At 38.6% G+C, this 14,749-nt stretch overlaps 1 protein-coding gene across 1 annotated transcript in view; it reads right to left on the bottom strand.

Moving 5' to 3' along the window:
- The window catches only part of atrnl1b (attractin-like 1b), an 86,993-nt gene that overhangs the window by 53,391 nt on the left and 18,853 nt on the right, over nucleotides 1–14,749 (bottom strand). The window contains exons 13-20 of the mRNA XM_079595268.1: nucleotides 14,526–14,644; nucleotides 14,294–14,426; nucleotides 13,068–13,255; nucleotides 11,011–11,224; nucleotides 10,705–10,893; nucleotides 7,309–7,527; nucleotides 6,218–6,355; nucleotides 4,266–4,359 (exon numbers count right to left, since the gene is read on the bottom strand). Coding sequence (XP_079451394.1) covers nucleotides 4,266–4,359; nucleotides 6,218–6,355; nucleotides 7,309–7,527; nucleotides 10,705–10,893; nucleotides 11,011–11,224; nucleotides 13,068–13,255; nucleotides 14,294–14,426; nucleotides 14,526–14,644 — 1,294 coding nt within the window. The remainder of the gene's footprint in view (nucleotides 1–4,265; nucleotides 4,360–6,217; nucleotides 6,356–7,308; nucleotides 7,528–10,704; nucleotides 10,894–11,010; nucleotides 11,225–13,067; nucleotides 13,256–14,293; nucleotides 14,427–14,525; nucleotides 14,645–14,749) is intronic.

The following is a 14,749-nucleotide window of genomic DNA, read 5'->3' as shown; positions in this document are numbered from 1 at the left end:
TGCTGGTTCCGTTGCATTTCGACTTCAATAGGAATCATCTATGTTACTCACTACATATGAAAAACAAACCTACAGCTGTTTTCATATATCAAACCCATGAAATTGAGTTTCCTTTTCTAGTTGTCAAATAAAAATGGCATTGCATTATATGAATATTGTTGGCTCCTTGACAAATTGGTTTTTTTTTCCCTCCTTTGTAAGTCGCTTTGGATAAAAACGTCTGCTAAATGCATAAATGTAAACTGCCGGAGTACATTAGCATATCGCTACATTCTAACATTTTTAACAACGGTTCTTGTTGACCTCTAAATGGAAAAATGGTGTTAAATTAACAGTAAAAGCTGAATAATTTTTGTGTGTTTTGACTTTGTGTGGTGCCTGCGGTATCTTTGTCCCTTTCCATACTAAGGCAGATTATGTAATTCCACTCTGTTCTCGGGGTTCTTTATTTCCAGAGCTTCATTAGAGAGCGCCAGGAGACAGCCCAAAGCTTCCTCTACCTCAATCTCAAACACGCTAAACAATTAACACAGCGCTGTCGGCCCAGCTCAGCACCAGCCTAAGCAGATTACACATCTTGTTGCTCTTCTGAGCCAGAAACTGTTGGTCCAATTAGAGTCTGCATTCATTTGAGAGCATAACTCTCTCTCCTCACAACAATCTCACAACTTATTTTCTACAGAGGGAATTTACTTTCAATTCACTCCATTGTCCCGTAAACATATCTGAAGTGCGAATGCGATTAATCATTAAAGCCACTCTTAAGGAGTAAATACAGTGATGTAATAGTAAATGCCGGGCTCTGGTATAGTTACTTTGGAGCTAATCTAATGCAATGAACCCAGTTCACATGTATTTCGGCCATAAAATGTTTTATATAAGTATGCAAATGCATTACAATTGTAAGGTCCAGCCAAATTTAGCTTTAGAGTCTGTACTGAATGTGACAAAATTATGGCAAAAAAACAACAACAAAAAAACGTTCTATTGAGTTTTTCACACAAGTATCATGCAAAAACAAACAGTCCGATTCACAATTAACTCTTAGACATGAAAGCCCATTTTTGCCACAAGCAAAAGTAGCACACGCGAATTGACTTTCTTCTGCCGCAGTCTGCTGTACTTTCTGCATGTCTTGATTGACAGATGTCTCATCCAATCAGCGGTCAGTATTCCATTCGCCACATAAACCTACCTTTTCCGTTTTGTCTGACTTGTCGTTGTGTTTTCGGATTTGTTTTCAGATTTGTCGATGTGTTTTCTGATTTGTTATTTTGTTTTCGGAATTATTGCGTTTTCTAACTGGTTAATTTGTTTTTAGTCTTTCCATTGCGTTAATAAATTCGTTTTTTGTTTTTTTTTGGAATTGTGGTTTGTTTTCCACTTCTCGGTGACCATAGCATACCCTACGAATTGCGCTTATTCATTTTTGAACATTGATATTAGGCCTGAAACAGTCTGATTCATAGACCGTGTGACCAAGGATATGAAAATCCAAATAATTACACGTTTGACTGAAATGAAGTAAATTGACATGCTCTACTGTTTTAAGCATTACACATACAGGCTCCACCTCTTTAAGTACACTAATCTCACAGTCAAATATACACTGACCTCCATCTCATACTGTAAATATATTTGCCCTTAGCTTGCGGGGATCCAACTTTATCATACACAGCTGAAGCATTCATATTTTTTCAGAGAGTTGGTAATAAATACGAGAGGACAAGGTAGAGTACACTTTTACCACGGTACAGAGGACACAGGACAAACCGCACCACAGGCATTTTAAAACCTCTGCATATCAGTCCCCTAGCCTTTAATCTGGATGACATTTCAGAAATGACTATTCTCTCTCTCACCCATACACTGCAAATCAGAAGAAGAGGTTTCCAACGCTCATGCCCGCATACACACAATGTACTCCGTGAGGGCAATGAAACATAATGCACTCTTACTCTCAGTATCTTAATTTAATCTCCAGTGAGAGCACACCTACATGCTGTGCATGCTTTAATGCACTCGCTCTCTGTAGTGCCATAATTTGATCCCCATTTGGGTCGCACATGAAGTGCCACAGCATACACAACACACTCCATGACACTCTATCATGATGATGATGGACTCTGCAGTAATCAAGCATGCTTTTGCTTCAAATTGTATCAATTTTCTTTCTTTAATCATGTGTATCTTTTCAAATATCTCTTGTTGAGCTGTCCTCTGATCGAGAAGGAAAGTGACGCATTCTCGTCGCTCTGAAGTCCCACTCAGGACTGTGAAAGGAAACTTTGAATTGCTCTTTCACAATGTCAGCTCGCTAAAGTGGGGGCCAGCGAGCGATCACTGCAGCACATCAGGGGCCGTATTCACAAAACATTTTATCTTGCCACTAAGAGTTCTCCTAAATAGCGGTACGTTCTTAGCTAAGATTTTCCTCTTAAAACCTATTCAAAAAGCTGCAAAGTCCAACTTTTACTAAGGTATAGAGAGAAGTCTGCCCACAAAATTTCCTAAAAGAGTCCTAAAATTAGGACGAACACAGCCAAGAGTTTCTCCAAAATCAGCAAGTTAGGAGCTACTTTTAGCCTTAAGATGTTTTGTGAATACGACCCCTAGTCTTTAATCAACCATTTTGAGCGTGATAGTGTTTGTGCGTGACAAAAATAGTCTCGGTGCTTCATTATGGACCTCATTATGTAGGACGGGTAATGGCATCTGTCCGATCTGAGTAATGAAGGTGAGAGAACAGAGTGAGAAGGAGAGGAATAAACAGGAAGCGGTAACGGCTGTCTCAAATGCTGCCTGTGCACTCATTTGTCCTTGTGATGAAGACACGCTTGAATACATCATCAATGGACCTGGCTTGGCCTGATTGGGCTACACACAATTAAAAACAAGCATCTACCGGTATGCACACACGCTGAAAACAATAGTGTGTGTGAGAGATAGAACCCTCCGAGCCCACAACCACCACTATAGACACCAGACACATCAGAACGCCAAGTTAAAAGATGTTTTCTCACAACAGCTTTTGATGCAGCGTGAGGTCCTTTTGACATCAGTGTTTACTTCATTTGTTCAAGCAACACTGCTGTGTGTATTTGATTCACACACAAAAAGAGCTCATAATAGCCACTTGTTTAAGAATCAGACTACTCACAATGGTCACATTCTATGCTTTTGATTTACTAATTAGAAAACCAAGTCACTTGTTTGACAATCGGACTCTGTTGGTCACACTATGTTTTTGATTCACTAAAAAGAACCAACTTATAAGAGTAACTTTTACTGGAATTGGATTTCACAGGTTACACTATGATTTCCTAAAAATAACCAGTTCATCGGACTATACTGGACATCATTTTTTAGTAGATTTAATTATGACGTTGCATGTGCTGTGCAGATGCTTCATTTGCTAGGAATGCTTTATGCACTGTGCAAGAAAAATTAACAGAACATCATTCAGTTACGGTTAACAATGGGACCAGTAAAGAAAAGGGAAAAAAAAAAAAAATCAAATGAACAATGCTTTCCATGGTGCCTTCTCCTCCTGAGTCATTACCTTACGAAGGTGTACAGCTGTCGTTTAGTTTATGATGAAATTGTGCTGTGGTGGCAAATAATACAATGTGAAAAGAGACCTGCAGGCATAAAGTCACAGTTTCCCGTTTCCTGCGCTGTTAAAAGATCAAGTGACACCTTCCATGAGCTGCACACCTCTTCATATCCCAAAGTTACACGTCAGCCGAGAACAAAGCATTTTGCTGCTAAAAGAACAAAACAAAGGCACTAACACCCTCCGCTCTGCAGCCCTGAATGCAACACAGCAGCCCGGATTTCAAGCTGCTTCTGTTTCTATAACTGAAGCATCTGAGTGGGAAATTCAGTTCTCACCCACGTCTCCTAAATAAGCATGACTGGTCAACCCACTCTTTCGAATTTTTGCATGTACATACAACAATGCAGTGAGTGAAGCACTTGAGTTTCATTATTCTCAAAGATGAACGGACTCTCTAACAGTCACAAACTGATGCCAGCACACTCCCACACCTCACTTCCACCTCCATTAGTGCTATTAAAGTGTGTGCACACAAGCAGACAAAATGTGCTGCGTCTGCAGATAACCCCAAATTGTGAGGACACAGTCAAGATAAATGGAATGAAGGGGACTTCATAGCTTCAAATATTGAAATTATAATTACAATAATCATAATATTAGTATTTATTAGCCCTCATTTAGAGGTGTATGAAGAAGATGTACTTACAGCTGGCATTGGTCGCCTTTGATACCCTTGGTGGTACAAAAGCATTTCCCCGTCAGCACCTGGCACACGTTGGCATGGCCATTACATTTACAGGCTAGAAGAGGAAAAGGTGAGAAGGAACCAGACAAAAATGGGAAGATTAGAAATATACAGAGGGAGATAAAGATTAACAGAAGGAGGAAAGAAAGAAAGAGAAACAGTGTGTGAGAACATAAACAATTTAAGGAAATAGCTTGATCTCAATACGGAATGACCTCTTTTTATCTAATGCATTATTAAATGCTACAATAGAGCACCTCTAGGGATACTTCTGTGACACCACACCACATAATAATAAATATATCAAATAAATTAAAATACAACTGACTAAATCGACTACAGTCTATAACATAGGTGTATCTGTTGGATCTAAACTTGAGGTCAAAGTAGTTAAAAACCGCAGTGGGATCAGCTCATATGTGGTCTCTCTCTGTTCTCACATTTTGTTCTTCGAGAAGTGAGTTTGGCTGCATTACATGAAATGAGAACATTAGGTTACAATCCCCAGGCTACATCAATGATGGATATCAAAATAATAAATGATGAACCTTGAATCAGAGGTCAACAAACAAAAAGAATGGAGATTATTTTCATTCTATGTGCACAGGAAAATAAGACTATTACATAATCCAGGCCAAGCAGAAACTAAAACATCCATTTAGAAACATATTAAAAGAGTTATACTCATGGCACGAGAAGCCGTCACAGCCCTACCAAGTAACATTAACAAATATTAATAAAAATACTTTGACAAATGTATAGCTCATTGCTAGTTCATGTTAGTTAATACATTAATTTTAAGACCTTATAGTAAAGTGTTACCAAAAAAAGTGTTACTTTCTGACACTAAACGGTTGACACATATTTTAACATCAACATGCTGAGCAGGCTTAGAAGGCTTAGCTTGCTGAACAATATATTGGCAATATTGCAAATAGCATTTGAGGGATTTTGGAAGTTTTTGCAAGTGGTCCTTTTGGATTGGGGAGTAAATTTAGTAGTACGAGCTAAAAGCACCAGTTCTGAAACACCACAAACAAGCTTCATCTGCGTTCAGAAGATTCTTGCCACTGACAAAGAACACTGACTTTAAGTCCCACAGCCACATCTGTACTGTGCCACATCTGTAGTGAAATCTATTTCCGCATTTTTTTGAGCAGTAGACCATAATTATTTCTAAAATAAGCTTTGATTCTACACACTCTACACGCTGCGCTAACATCGTTGTAGATTATTGGGCTCTGACAGGCTTTTGTCTTCCAAACTAAACATACATGACAGCACGTATAGGACCAATTCTATGCCGTCTCTAATCCCCAGCATCCTGTAGGTTGTATTTCAAAAGGTTTATGCTGATGTGTGTAAGAATGCCTTTTGTAAGTTGCTCACCTTTTAAGAAGGAATATGAATATCATATTTCTCAAGAATATGGGAAATATGAGAATGTCTAGGGTTTGCAGGGTGCAGTTTTTCGAACTGACATGCCATCAAGTATTAAAGTAAAGGAGGCCTTGGGCAACATTTCACGAAAACATCGGAGGAACACAACATTTCCATTTTCATACAAACATATGCTGTAAATAAAACATTAAAAGATAGTTTACGGTCCCTAAAGTGTCTCTAAAGACCACAATTTTAGAATTTTTAACCACTAGTTCTTAGTGTTAAACTCCTGGTGGGGGTGTTGGCTCATATCTGAGAGCATAATGGTCTATGACAGCATATCCTGTTTCACGTAGGATCAGTGGGCAATGCTGTAAACTGACATCTCCGGGGCAAAAGAGGAAAAAAACATTGTGAATGCAACCACCTCTATGACCTCAAAACTCATTTCACAGCGAGTTCTTTTCTCTGTTACTAGGCCGCATGGAATATCAAAATGCCCTGTCAGTAGAAGGTGCAAAAAATCTCACCTTGGCACTTTCCGCCATTGGTTGGGTCTCCGTGGTAACCGGGCAAGCACGTTTCGCAGTGAAGGCCGGTGGTGAGGTTACGGCACTGCTCGCACACGCTGCTGTTCACACATGTACTGTGACCATTACACTGGCATGCTGGAAGATAAAAGTTGGTTGTTCAGGAAAAACTCAAGCATTTGGATTTTGTAGTACTGATGTCAGAGATGACTCTCAGTGTGTTATATGAACTATAGAATAAAAAAAACCAATATAGAAGCATTCAAACTCTTTATGCCAAGGACCCCTTTCCTAAAAATATGAAGGCAACTATACATTTTCATTTCTAAAAACCCATTTATACTGTGTAAAAATTGTGTAAAGACAAAAAAAAGTGTTTTTATATTGTCAATGAAAGCAATAATAATAATCAAATAATAATAAATACATAAAGAAAGATAAGATAAGATTTAAGTTGATAATATTTGTAATGTTTTTTCAAAAAGTAAAAACAGTAATTCAATTTGGTGCAAGTAACATTTCTTTATCAATGTTGAAACCGGTTGTGCTACTATTTTTGTGGGAAACTGTAATGATTTTTTCAGTATTCTTTGATGAATGGCAAACTATTTCAAATAAGTTTAAGTTTATCTTAACGTTATCTTAAAAAAAAATTCTGTCACTTTCAGTTTAATAAAATAACTATTTGTTTCTTTAAAAATTATTACAGACTGTTGAATGGTAGTGTATACCACAAAACAATATGTATACTTGTTAGTTAAAAAAAAAAAAGAAAGATGACTGTCACCTTGATCTCACAATTTCTGGTCAATCTTTAGAAAACAGAATAAAATAGTACATTTATCACTTATCATTTACTGTCCAGCTAAACATATTTAATGTATTAAATGTACACGTTAACTTTAACAGGCCTAAACAAAACAAAAAAAATCAGTATTTTTTTTTTTAAATAAAAAGTTTTTCAAAGATCACCCAGCACCCCTTTGTGCCTTCTGGGGGTCCCTGGGCCGCAGTTTGAAACCCCCTTGTGGAACATTTGCTCTTTAAAGGTCAAGTGTGCGTGTGATTGTTTGAATGTTTGTGGCTCTCACCAGGGCACTGGATGAAGGCCCACTCAAAGCCACGATCTTTTGGACAGAGCCCCGTCTCCAGGACCATGTCTTGGCTTTGTTTGGAGGGGCTCTTCATGGGTCCGCGATACGAACCCTCCATGCACTGCCCTCGGCCGGTGTTACTAGGGTCTCCACACCAGCCGCAGTCAGGCTGCTCCAAACACAGACCGCAAGTACGCAAACCAGAGCAGTTCTGAGCTGGAATGACAGAGAATAGAGTGAGATGAGAGGCCAAAGAGAATAAAGCCAGTAGATTCTGAGGAAATAAACAATGAGAAACAGCAAAGACATGCTTAAAATTATACTTTTTTTAAGCTCCCATGGGGCATATCATTCCACTGACTGAGTAATATGCTCTCAAATACCACCAGAAAGTTCACTCTGTCAAAAGAGCACGTCAGAGCCATATGCGTCAGCCTCTTTCGGTTTGATCCACCACCCTGGCAGCCAAATCACACTCTTAGGATCTCAGACCACACAACAAGCATTACACACAAAGTGTGTTCAGGGTCAACACGATGGCAGCAATAACAATGGAAAAGCACAATGTTAGTCATTATCGCTGGCAGGAATTCATAGATTTTCAACTGCAGGAGCTGACAGATCCTCAACAGCAACATATGATTTAATTCGGCATGCAATAAAAATCCTTTGTTTAGGGGTGAGGAAATGTCTAGACGGGTTAGGCGTTGAGAACAGATAAGAAGTCTCTGGCGGGAAAAAAATGCATCCCTGCTGATTTAAATAAAGGGTCACGTTCAAAGACGTAAATTGATTGGCATCCCGCAAATGAAAAAAAAAAAAAGAGATGGCAGTTCAGCCAGCAGATATGACTGGTTTTAAAGTCACATCAAAATGGAGACCATTTAGATACTTTCTGGACTATTGTGTGCAATTCATTGGTGAATATTGCTACAAAGAAAACATTTTTTGTCTTCATAATCCTTATTGACTGTAAATAAAGATGGATGACATGTCTCTGACTCTACTTCCTTCTACTGTTTAAAAATCAAGCTAAAATGTCCCAGAAATGGCTGTTGACACCTTGTAATGATGATGTCATTTGGAGCCCGAGTCTGCTCAGTAGTGAGTGCGAGGTGGAGCCACGGTATCAAAGTCCAGCCCGTCTTTATAGCATCACACAACTTACGGAAAAAAAACATACCGATTAGAAAAACCAACACTTGCTAAAATGACAGAAATCATCTTTGGAAAAAATTTATCTGAAGTGTAATTGTCACAAATTACATTTGAAGTGTCGCTGGCAATTGCGGAGAGAGTCATGCAAGAGAGATGTAGGACAAATAGTCAAATATATTATCTCCGGCAGTGCGACAAGGACATGGTACAAACCGACTATAAACAAATGCCCTTCAGCCCAACAGAACAGTGGCAGCACCCGCCAGATTTAAGAGCGAATATATCAGACTGATACAATATAGGGTCGACACACACAAGCTCCCCAGATCCCGGTGCAAATCACTGTCGCGCAAAAATGTACACCTTCACAAGTATGAGTCAAACTCATCCAGGCATGCACCGACAGAGACAAAGCACCCTGAAGAGAAAAAGAAAAAAAAACATGAAGCAGAAATAGATCTTTAAAATGGCACTGACACAGGCCAGGGCTTATTGTGGAGCAGTTGAAACGTTAAGTAACCATCACTTGGACGGAGCGATACATTTTGGTGACAAAAAGGTTTCCTCAGCCAGACAGATTTGCAGACTAGTACCACCTCTTTCTGCCGGAGAGAGCTTTTAATTCATTTTCCATCAGACTGAGCATAATGGAAGTTCTATCAGTAAGTCTAAGCCTGTCATAAAAACACACTACAGTCAGGAGACTGTACCTTACCTCACCATCTGATAGCCAGGGTGAAATAAGACATTATGAGCACTTAAAGCCTCAAGTCCCAAGGACAAACATAACTTGGCATAACACAGAATACACAGAGATGTGAACTAAATAAAAGCAAACTTTCAAACTTTTTTTTGTTCTAAAATTTTATTTTATTATTCATAAAATTGAGGTTAAACCACTGGAGCCACATGGATTACTTTAATGATGTCTTTACTACCTTTCTGGGGCTTGAAAGTGGTAATTGTGTAGACTGTCATTAGAGGGACAGAAAGCTCTCAGATTTCATAAAAAATATCTTAATTTGTGTTCCAAAGATGAACGAAAGTTTCATTCAAATTGTAATTTTTGGGTGAACCAACACTTTAATATTCCCTGCAGAACATTCCCACCTAATGTCGCTCACCATCACGTTTTCCTTAAAGTTTCTATCACTTGGCGTGCCGACACGTGCCATAAGAATCCATTCTTGAACAGCCGAGAGGGAAGAGCGAATGCTTAGGCAGACAAATTGAAACACTAATTGCACATTACAGGCGGATCAGAGGCCAAGCAGTTCAGCTAATGGGATGAAACAACAGATCTGATAGAGATGAAGAACCCACACAATCAAGGCTGCTGACAGGCACTGATTGGTTGTATCTTTCTCTGAAAGGCTCCGCAGAGCAACTTTCTCATCACTGGGAAGAGAATACTCACGCTGAAACCCTTCCAAGAAACAAGGCTAAGGGCTTCATGACTCTAATTCAGTTTCATTCCAACATACAACATTTCCCACCATCAGTTCAAATCCCCAAATATTCCTAAAAAGAAAATTAACTATTAAACAATTAACAATTCATTATTTAAAAACATGCACTACCAAAACTTTAAATGAAGTCTATTGTACAAAGCAAGGCAGCATTTATTTGAGCAAAAATACAGCAAAAAACAGATATAATAATTGTTATAGTAATAATAAAATAGAATAATTGTTATTTATTTAAAAAAAAATTGTTTCAATGTAATTCATTTCTGTGATAGCAAAGCTGAATTTTCAGCATCAGTCTTCAGTGTCATGTGATCCTTTGGAAATCCTTTTTTAATATGCTGATTAAGAGCTCAAGAAATATTTCTTATTATTATCAATGTTGAAAACAGTTGTGCTGTTTAATATTTTGTGAAAACAGTTTTTGTTTACTTCCTTTAATGAATAGAAAGTTCAAAAGAACAGCATTTATTTGAAATGGAAATCTTTTGTAACATTATAAATGTCTTTACTGTCACTTTTGATCAATGTAATGCATCCTTACTAAAAAAATATATATATTTATTTTACTACCACTTGTAGGTTCATTTTGTATATATTTTGGCTAATACATTGTGATACCAATAATAGTACATTTAACACATTTTAATGCGTTCAGTTCCTTTTCCCCTGAAAGTCAGGGCTGAAAACTGAAAAAAAAAGACCATAGATTCTCTCTGGGGCTATTTACAAGAGGTGATGGGCACTATATGTAAATAAGGACACTCACACAAACAGTCTCCCGTCTGCCACTCCAGACACTGGCCGTAGGGAAAGGAGATGACGTAGGCATTGGAGTCCACACAGCGTTTGGTGCTTCCACACCACATGCACTCCATGGCCTGGCTGGTGCAGTTCTCACAGGTGGTGCGCAGTGAGCAGGGCATCTTACAAGGGCGGGCGTTCTGATTCGGGCTCACTGCAGAAGAGGAAATATGCATGAGGTTACTGAACAGGGAATGCTTATGTATATGGGCACATTTCCAAGCCCTCACTAAAAAAATAAAGGGAATAGGAGAATGGAATTGGTACTCACCGACTGGTTTCTCACAGATGAGGCCGTCTGTGTTGGCCGTGCAGGGATTGGCCCTGAGGCCAGACACCTGAGCTCTTTCCAGGTAAGCACAGAAGCCTGAGTCATTGGGCTCACCGGGCAGCCACTGCAGAGAGGTGTTAGTGAAGGAAGACATGTCCTCCCAGCCCCAGTATGACACGTTGATCTTCCTCAGGCCAACCCACGGGGACAGTTTCTGCAGGACAAACGCAATGATTCACAGAAAAAGTTAACAAAATTAGGGACTAAACTATTTTGAAGAGAGGATGCATCTATCATGATCATGTTAATAGAATGTGAGTATACACTACCATTCAAAAGTTTGAGGTCAGTTCCGATTTTTTATTTTGTTTTTAATTATTACTTTAAGCAATGATGCCTCAAATTGAGCAAAAGTAAAGATTGTATAATGTTAAAAAACATTTCTATTTCAAATAAATGCTGTTCTTCTGAACAATTAAACAGCACAATTGTTTTCAACAACAATAAATGCTTCTTAAGCACAAAATCAACATGTTAAAGTGTAATAATATTTCACAATATTACGGTTTCTGATCAAATAAATGCAGCCTTGGTGAGTTTGAGACTTTTTTACAAAAAGTGATCCAAACTTTTGAACGGTATAGTGAAAAAGCCAGTATAAAATTTGGACACACTGATCTTACTTCTTTTTTTTTCTAACTAAATGATAAAAGACTTGGATTGTGTCTATAGCCCTATTTGGACGGTAATTGTTTCTCATGGGGTCATACAGTATTTTCAACATTTACAGGGTCTAGTTGGTGATTTTATTGCCATCCAAATCCAGAATGTCAGTGTTTTTCTGCCACCACCCGCATAAAAATCCCTGGTTGAATTACCTACTGTGTTTTGACAAACACCAAGGTCGTGTGATAATTGAACTGCCGTCCGAATCCACATCACTGAGTTTACAAGAGGAGATCAAAATTCACTGTTTAAATCTTTTTTGACCACTGAACACCGTACGATAACTGTTGCGCTTCGCTGCCATTTTAATGTTTTTTAAAGATGTACACTTTTATTATTGAAATGTTGGAAAGTATTTACAAGAACAATATTTCATCACCGCTTCACCTCAGCGAGTGGAAGCTGTTAAGAACAAAAAGGAGAAAGAGAAGAAAAGCATGTAAAGATTTGAAATGGACCATTATGCAACCATGCAGCAACAGATATGAAATACCAATTTTAAAATATTATATATATATATATATATATATATAAACCCAGCAACTTTTTATTTCATGTAAATAAGAGGCTGCATTAACTTATTTCTGTTAATTTCCACATTTTTAAAGTGACATCATTTTGAGATAAAATGCAAGACAGAACAGCATTTCAACTATAGTGTGTCCATCTTCCTATTTTTAAACAAAATATTTTTTTTATCAAATAATAAATAGGATATTATTTTCCTTATTATTCCAAGCATGAGACATTTTATTTACAGCAGACAATCATGTGAATAACCATGTGAGCAGCGTGTTCCCGGATTCATAGGATCACAAAGCTAGTTCATTCACCGTGAATAAATCGCCATCTGAATGTTTTATCATTGAGGTGCAATGCAAATGTATTTTTTACAGACGTCCACATGAGAAATATTTACCGTCCGAGTAGGGCTTTATTATGATTTTCTTTACAAAACTACCATTTTAATACAACAAATGAGTGAGTTGGATCACATAGTGAAAGAAAATAATCCAACAAGTGGTCAGCATACATTTGAACTCCTAAAATACTGTTTTAAAAGCATTCCAGGTGGAAGTTGGTTGAGAGAATGATGACCAACGTGTGGAGAGCTGCAATCTAGGAAAAGGCTGGCTCCTTTGAAGAGGCTAAATATAAGATAGCATTGATTTGCTTGCCATTTTTTTGGTCACTACATGATTCTCATACTTTTATTTGTATTATTTCATAGTTTTGATGACTTTACTTCTAGAATGTGGAAAATATTGATAAGGAACGAGAATGTAGGTCCAAACTTCTAAATGGTAGTGTACATATGAGCAGACACAAACCTTTCCCTTCAGCTGGTATTTCTGCAGTTCGTCCAGCACAAAGTCCACCTGCTTGGCTGTGGTAAGGGAGGCGATGTTTCCCTCCAGGTTCTTGCAGTAGTGCTGAGCATTGTCATAGCTCTCCCTGCTGGAATTGATCTGAAGACAGGCCTCCCCAACATTGCTCCAACCGTCTCCACACAGCTGGGCTACAGAGAGATCATGAGATGTCGAGGAATCAGGTACTTTTATCTCAAGCCTCATATTTTTTCTATTTCTCGTTTGATCTCTGCTCTTCAGAGACAGCAGGAGAGCTCTTAACATGATGAAAATGACTCTTTAGAACCAAGTGAAGCTCTAAAAGGGCCAATAGCTAATTTAAGTAAAGTGGCCGGTTAAAGAAATTTCCATAGCGATAAATGCCAAGCACAATCAGAATGAATCATTCAGCAAATTTACAATTCAAAGAAGACAAAAGGTATCCTGATTGTCAAGTTTCTTCAGGTCAAAATTTACAAAGGAGCACAACAGCCACAAATTCAAGTACAACCAAAATGAAATTACACAACAAAAATAGAAGAGGTAAAAGGGGTGTCTCTAAATCTGCAGAAAAAAGGCTCTGATTCAAAAAACTAGTGACCTTCCTGTCTAGACAACCTTTTAAGGTAAACTCCTGACACAAAGGCCCCATTTAAACCTGATATTAAGATGCGTTTGGTCGATTTGATCACAAGTGGACGACGCTAAATGCAGGTGTAAACGGGGTTTAAAACTTTTTGAGCTTGCCCACTTTCGACCACTTTCAGAGGTAGTGGAAAACCAAATTCGACCAGATAGCTTTCGTAGTGTAAACGCTCATGTGGTCGAATGTATTCGGACAGCCACAAAACACTGCCTACTCTCCGCCTACTGACCTAACACGTAAACATTATGGGAAGCAAGCTAGCCAGATGGGATTTAAACTTTGATTTCTGATTTCTAACAAGCACATCGCATTCGGCGTGATCTTGTGGCTGTCAGAGCAGAAACAAAAGCTGCCCTGCCCGTTGTCTCTGGGGCACGTTTATATATAAATTGCGCAACCTTGTTTTGTCCATTAGATCGAAAGATCTATACATTTACCCGCCCATAGACCCTGCCATCGAAGAAATCGGGACAGAAATGCTTGACAAGCCCAATAACCATCAGTCTCTGTTCACAAAATAAAAATAAAAAAAATCTCTCCCACCATCCTCTGCCGTTCTTACCAGGAAGGGTGTGGCATTCCTGCTGCTGAGGATCCCATTGGCAGCTGAGGTTGAGAGAGCAGCTCTTGCAGTTGGCCATCTTACTGCAAATCTGCTCATTCCTGATTGGACAGTTGGTGAAATTCTTTACAGTCTAGTAAAAAGAAAGTCAAAAGAGTTTTCAACAAACACAGGACTACAGGCACATTGAGTTGTGAAGTGTAGCATTGATGCCCTCTGCAGGCCAACTTACAGCAGTGCAGTTACTGAGAGCTGAGATGCATTTCTTGCTGTCACACCACTGACATCCATTAGTGTTGGCGGTACAGCTGGTGCAGTCTGAGAAGCGGTAACATCTCTCATCCACCGTGGCTAGAGCAGAGACAGATCGGAAAAAAAAACAAAGAAGAAAGGCTGAGATTAAGATCAGAAGAGTTTAGTGCAAAAAAAGACAGTCTTAAGTATTAATATCCAACA

This window comes from Phoxinus phoxinus (assembly GCF_949152265.1).
Source record: "Phoxinus phoxinus genome assembly, chromosome: 21".
In the NCBI taxonomy this organism is placed as follows: Eukaryota; Metazoa; Chordata; class Actinopteri; order Cypriniformes; family Leuciscidae; genus Phoxinus; species Phoxinus phoxinus.
The sequence above is the reverse complement of the archived record's forward strand: the minus strand, read 5'-3'. Positions and strand labels throughout refer to the sequence as shown.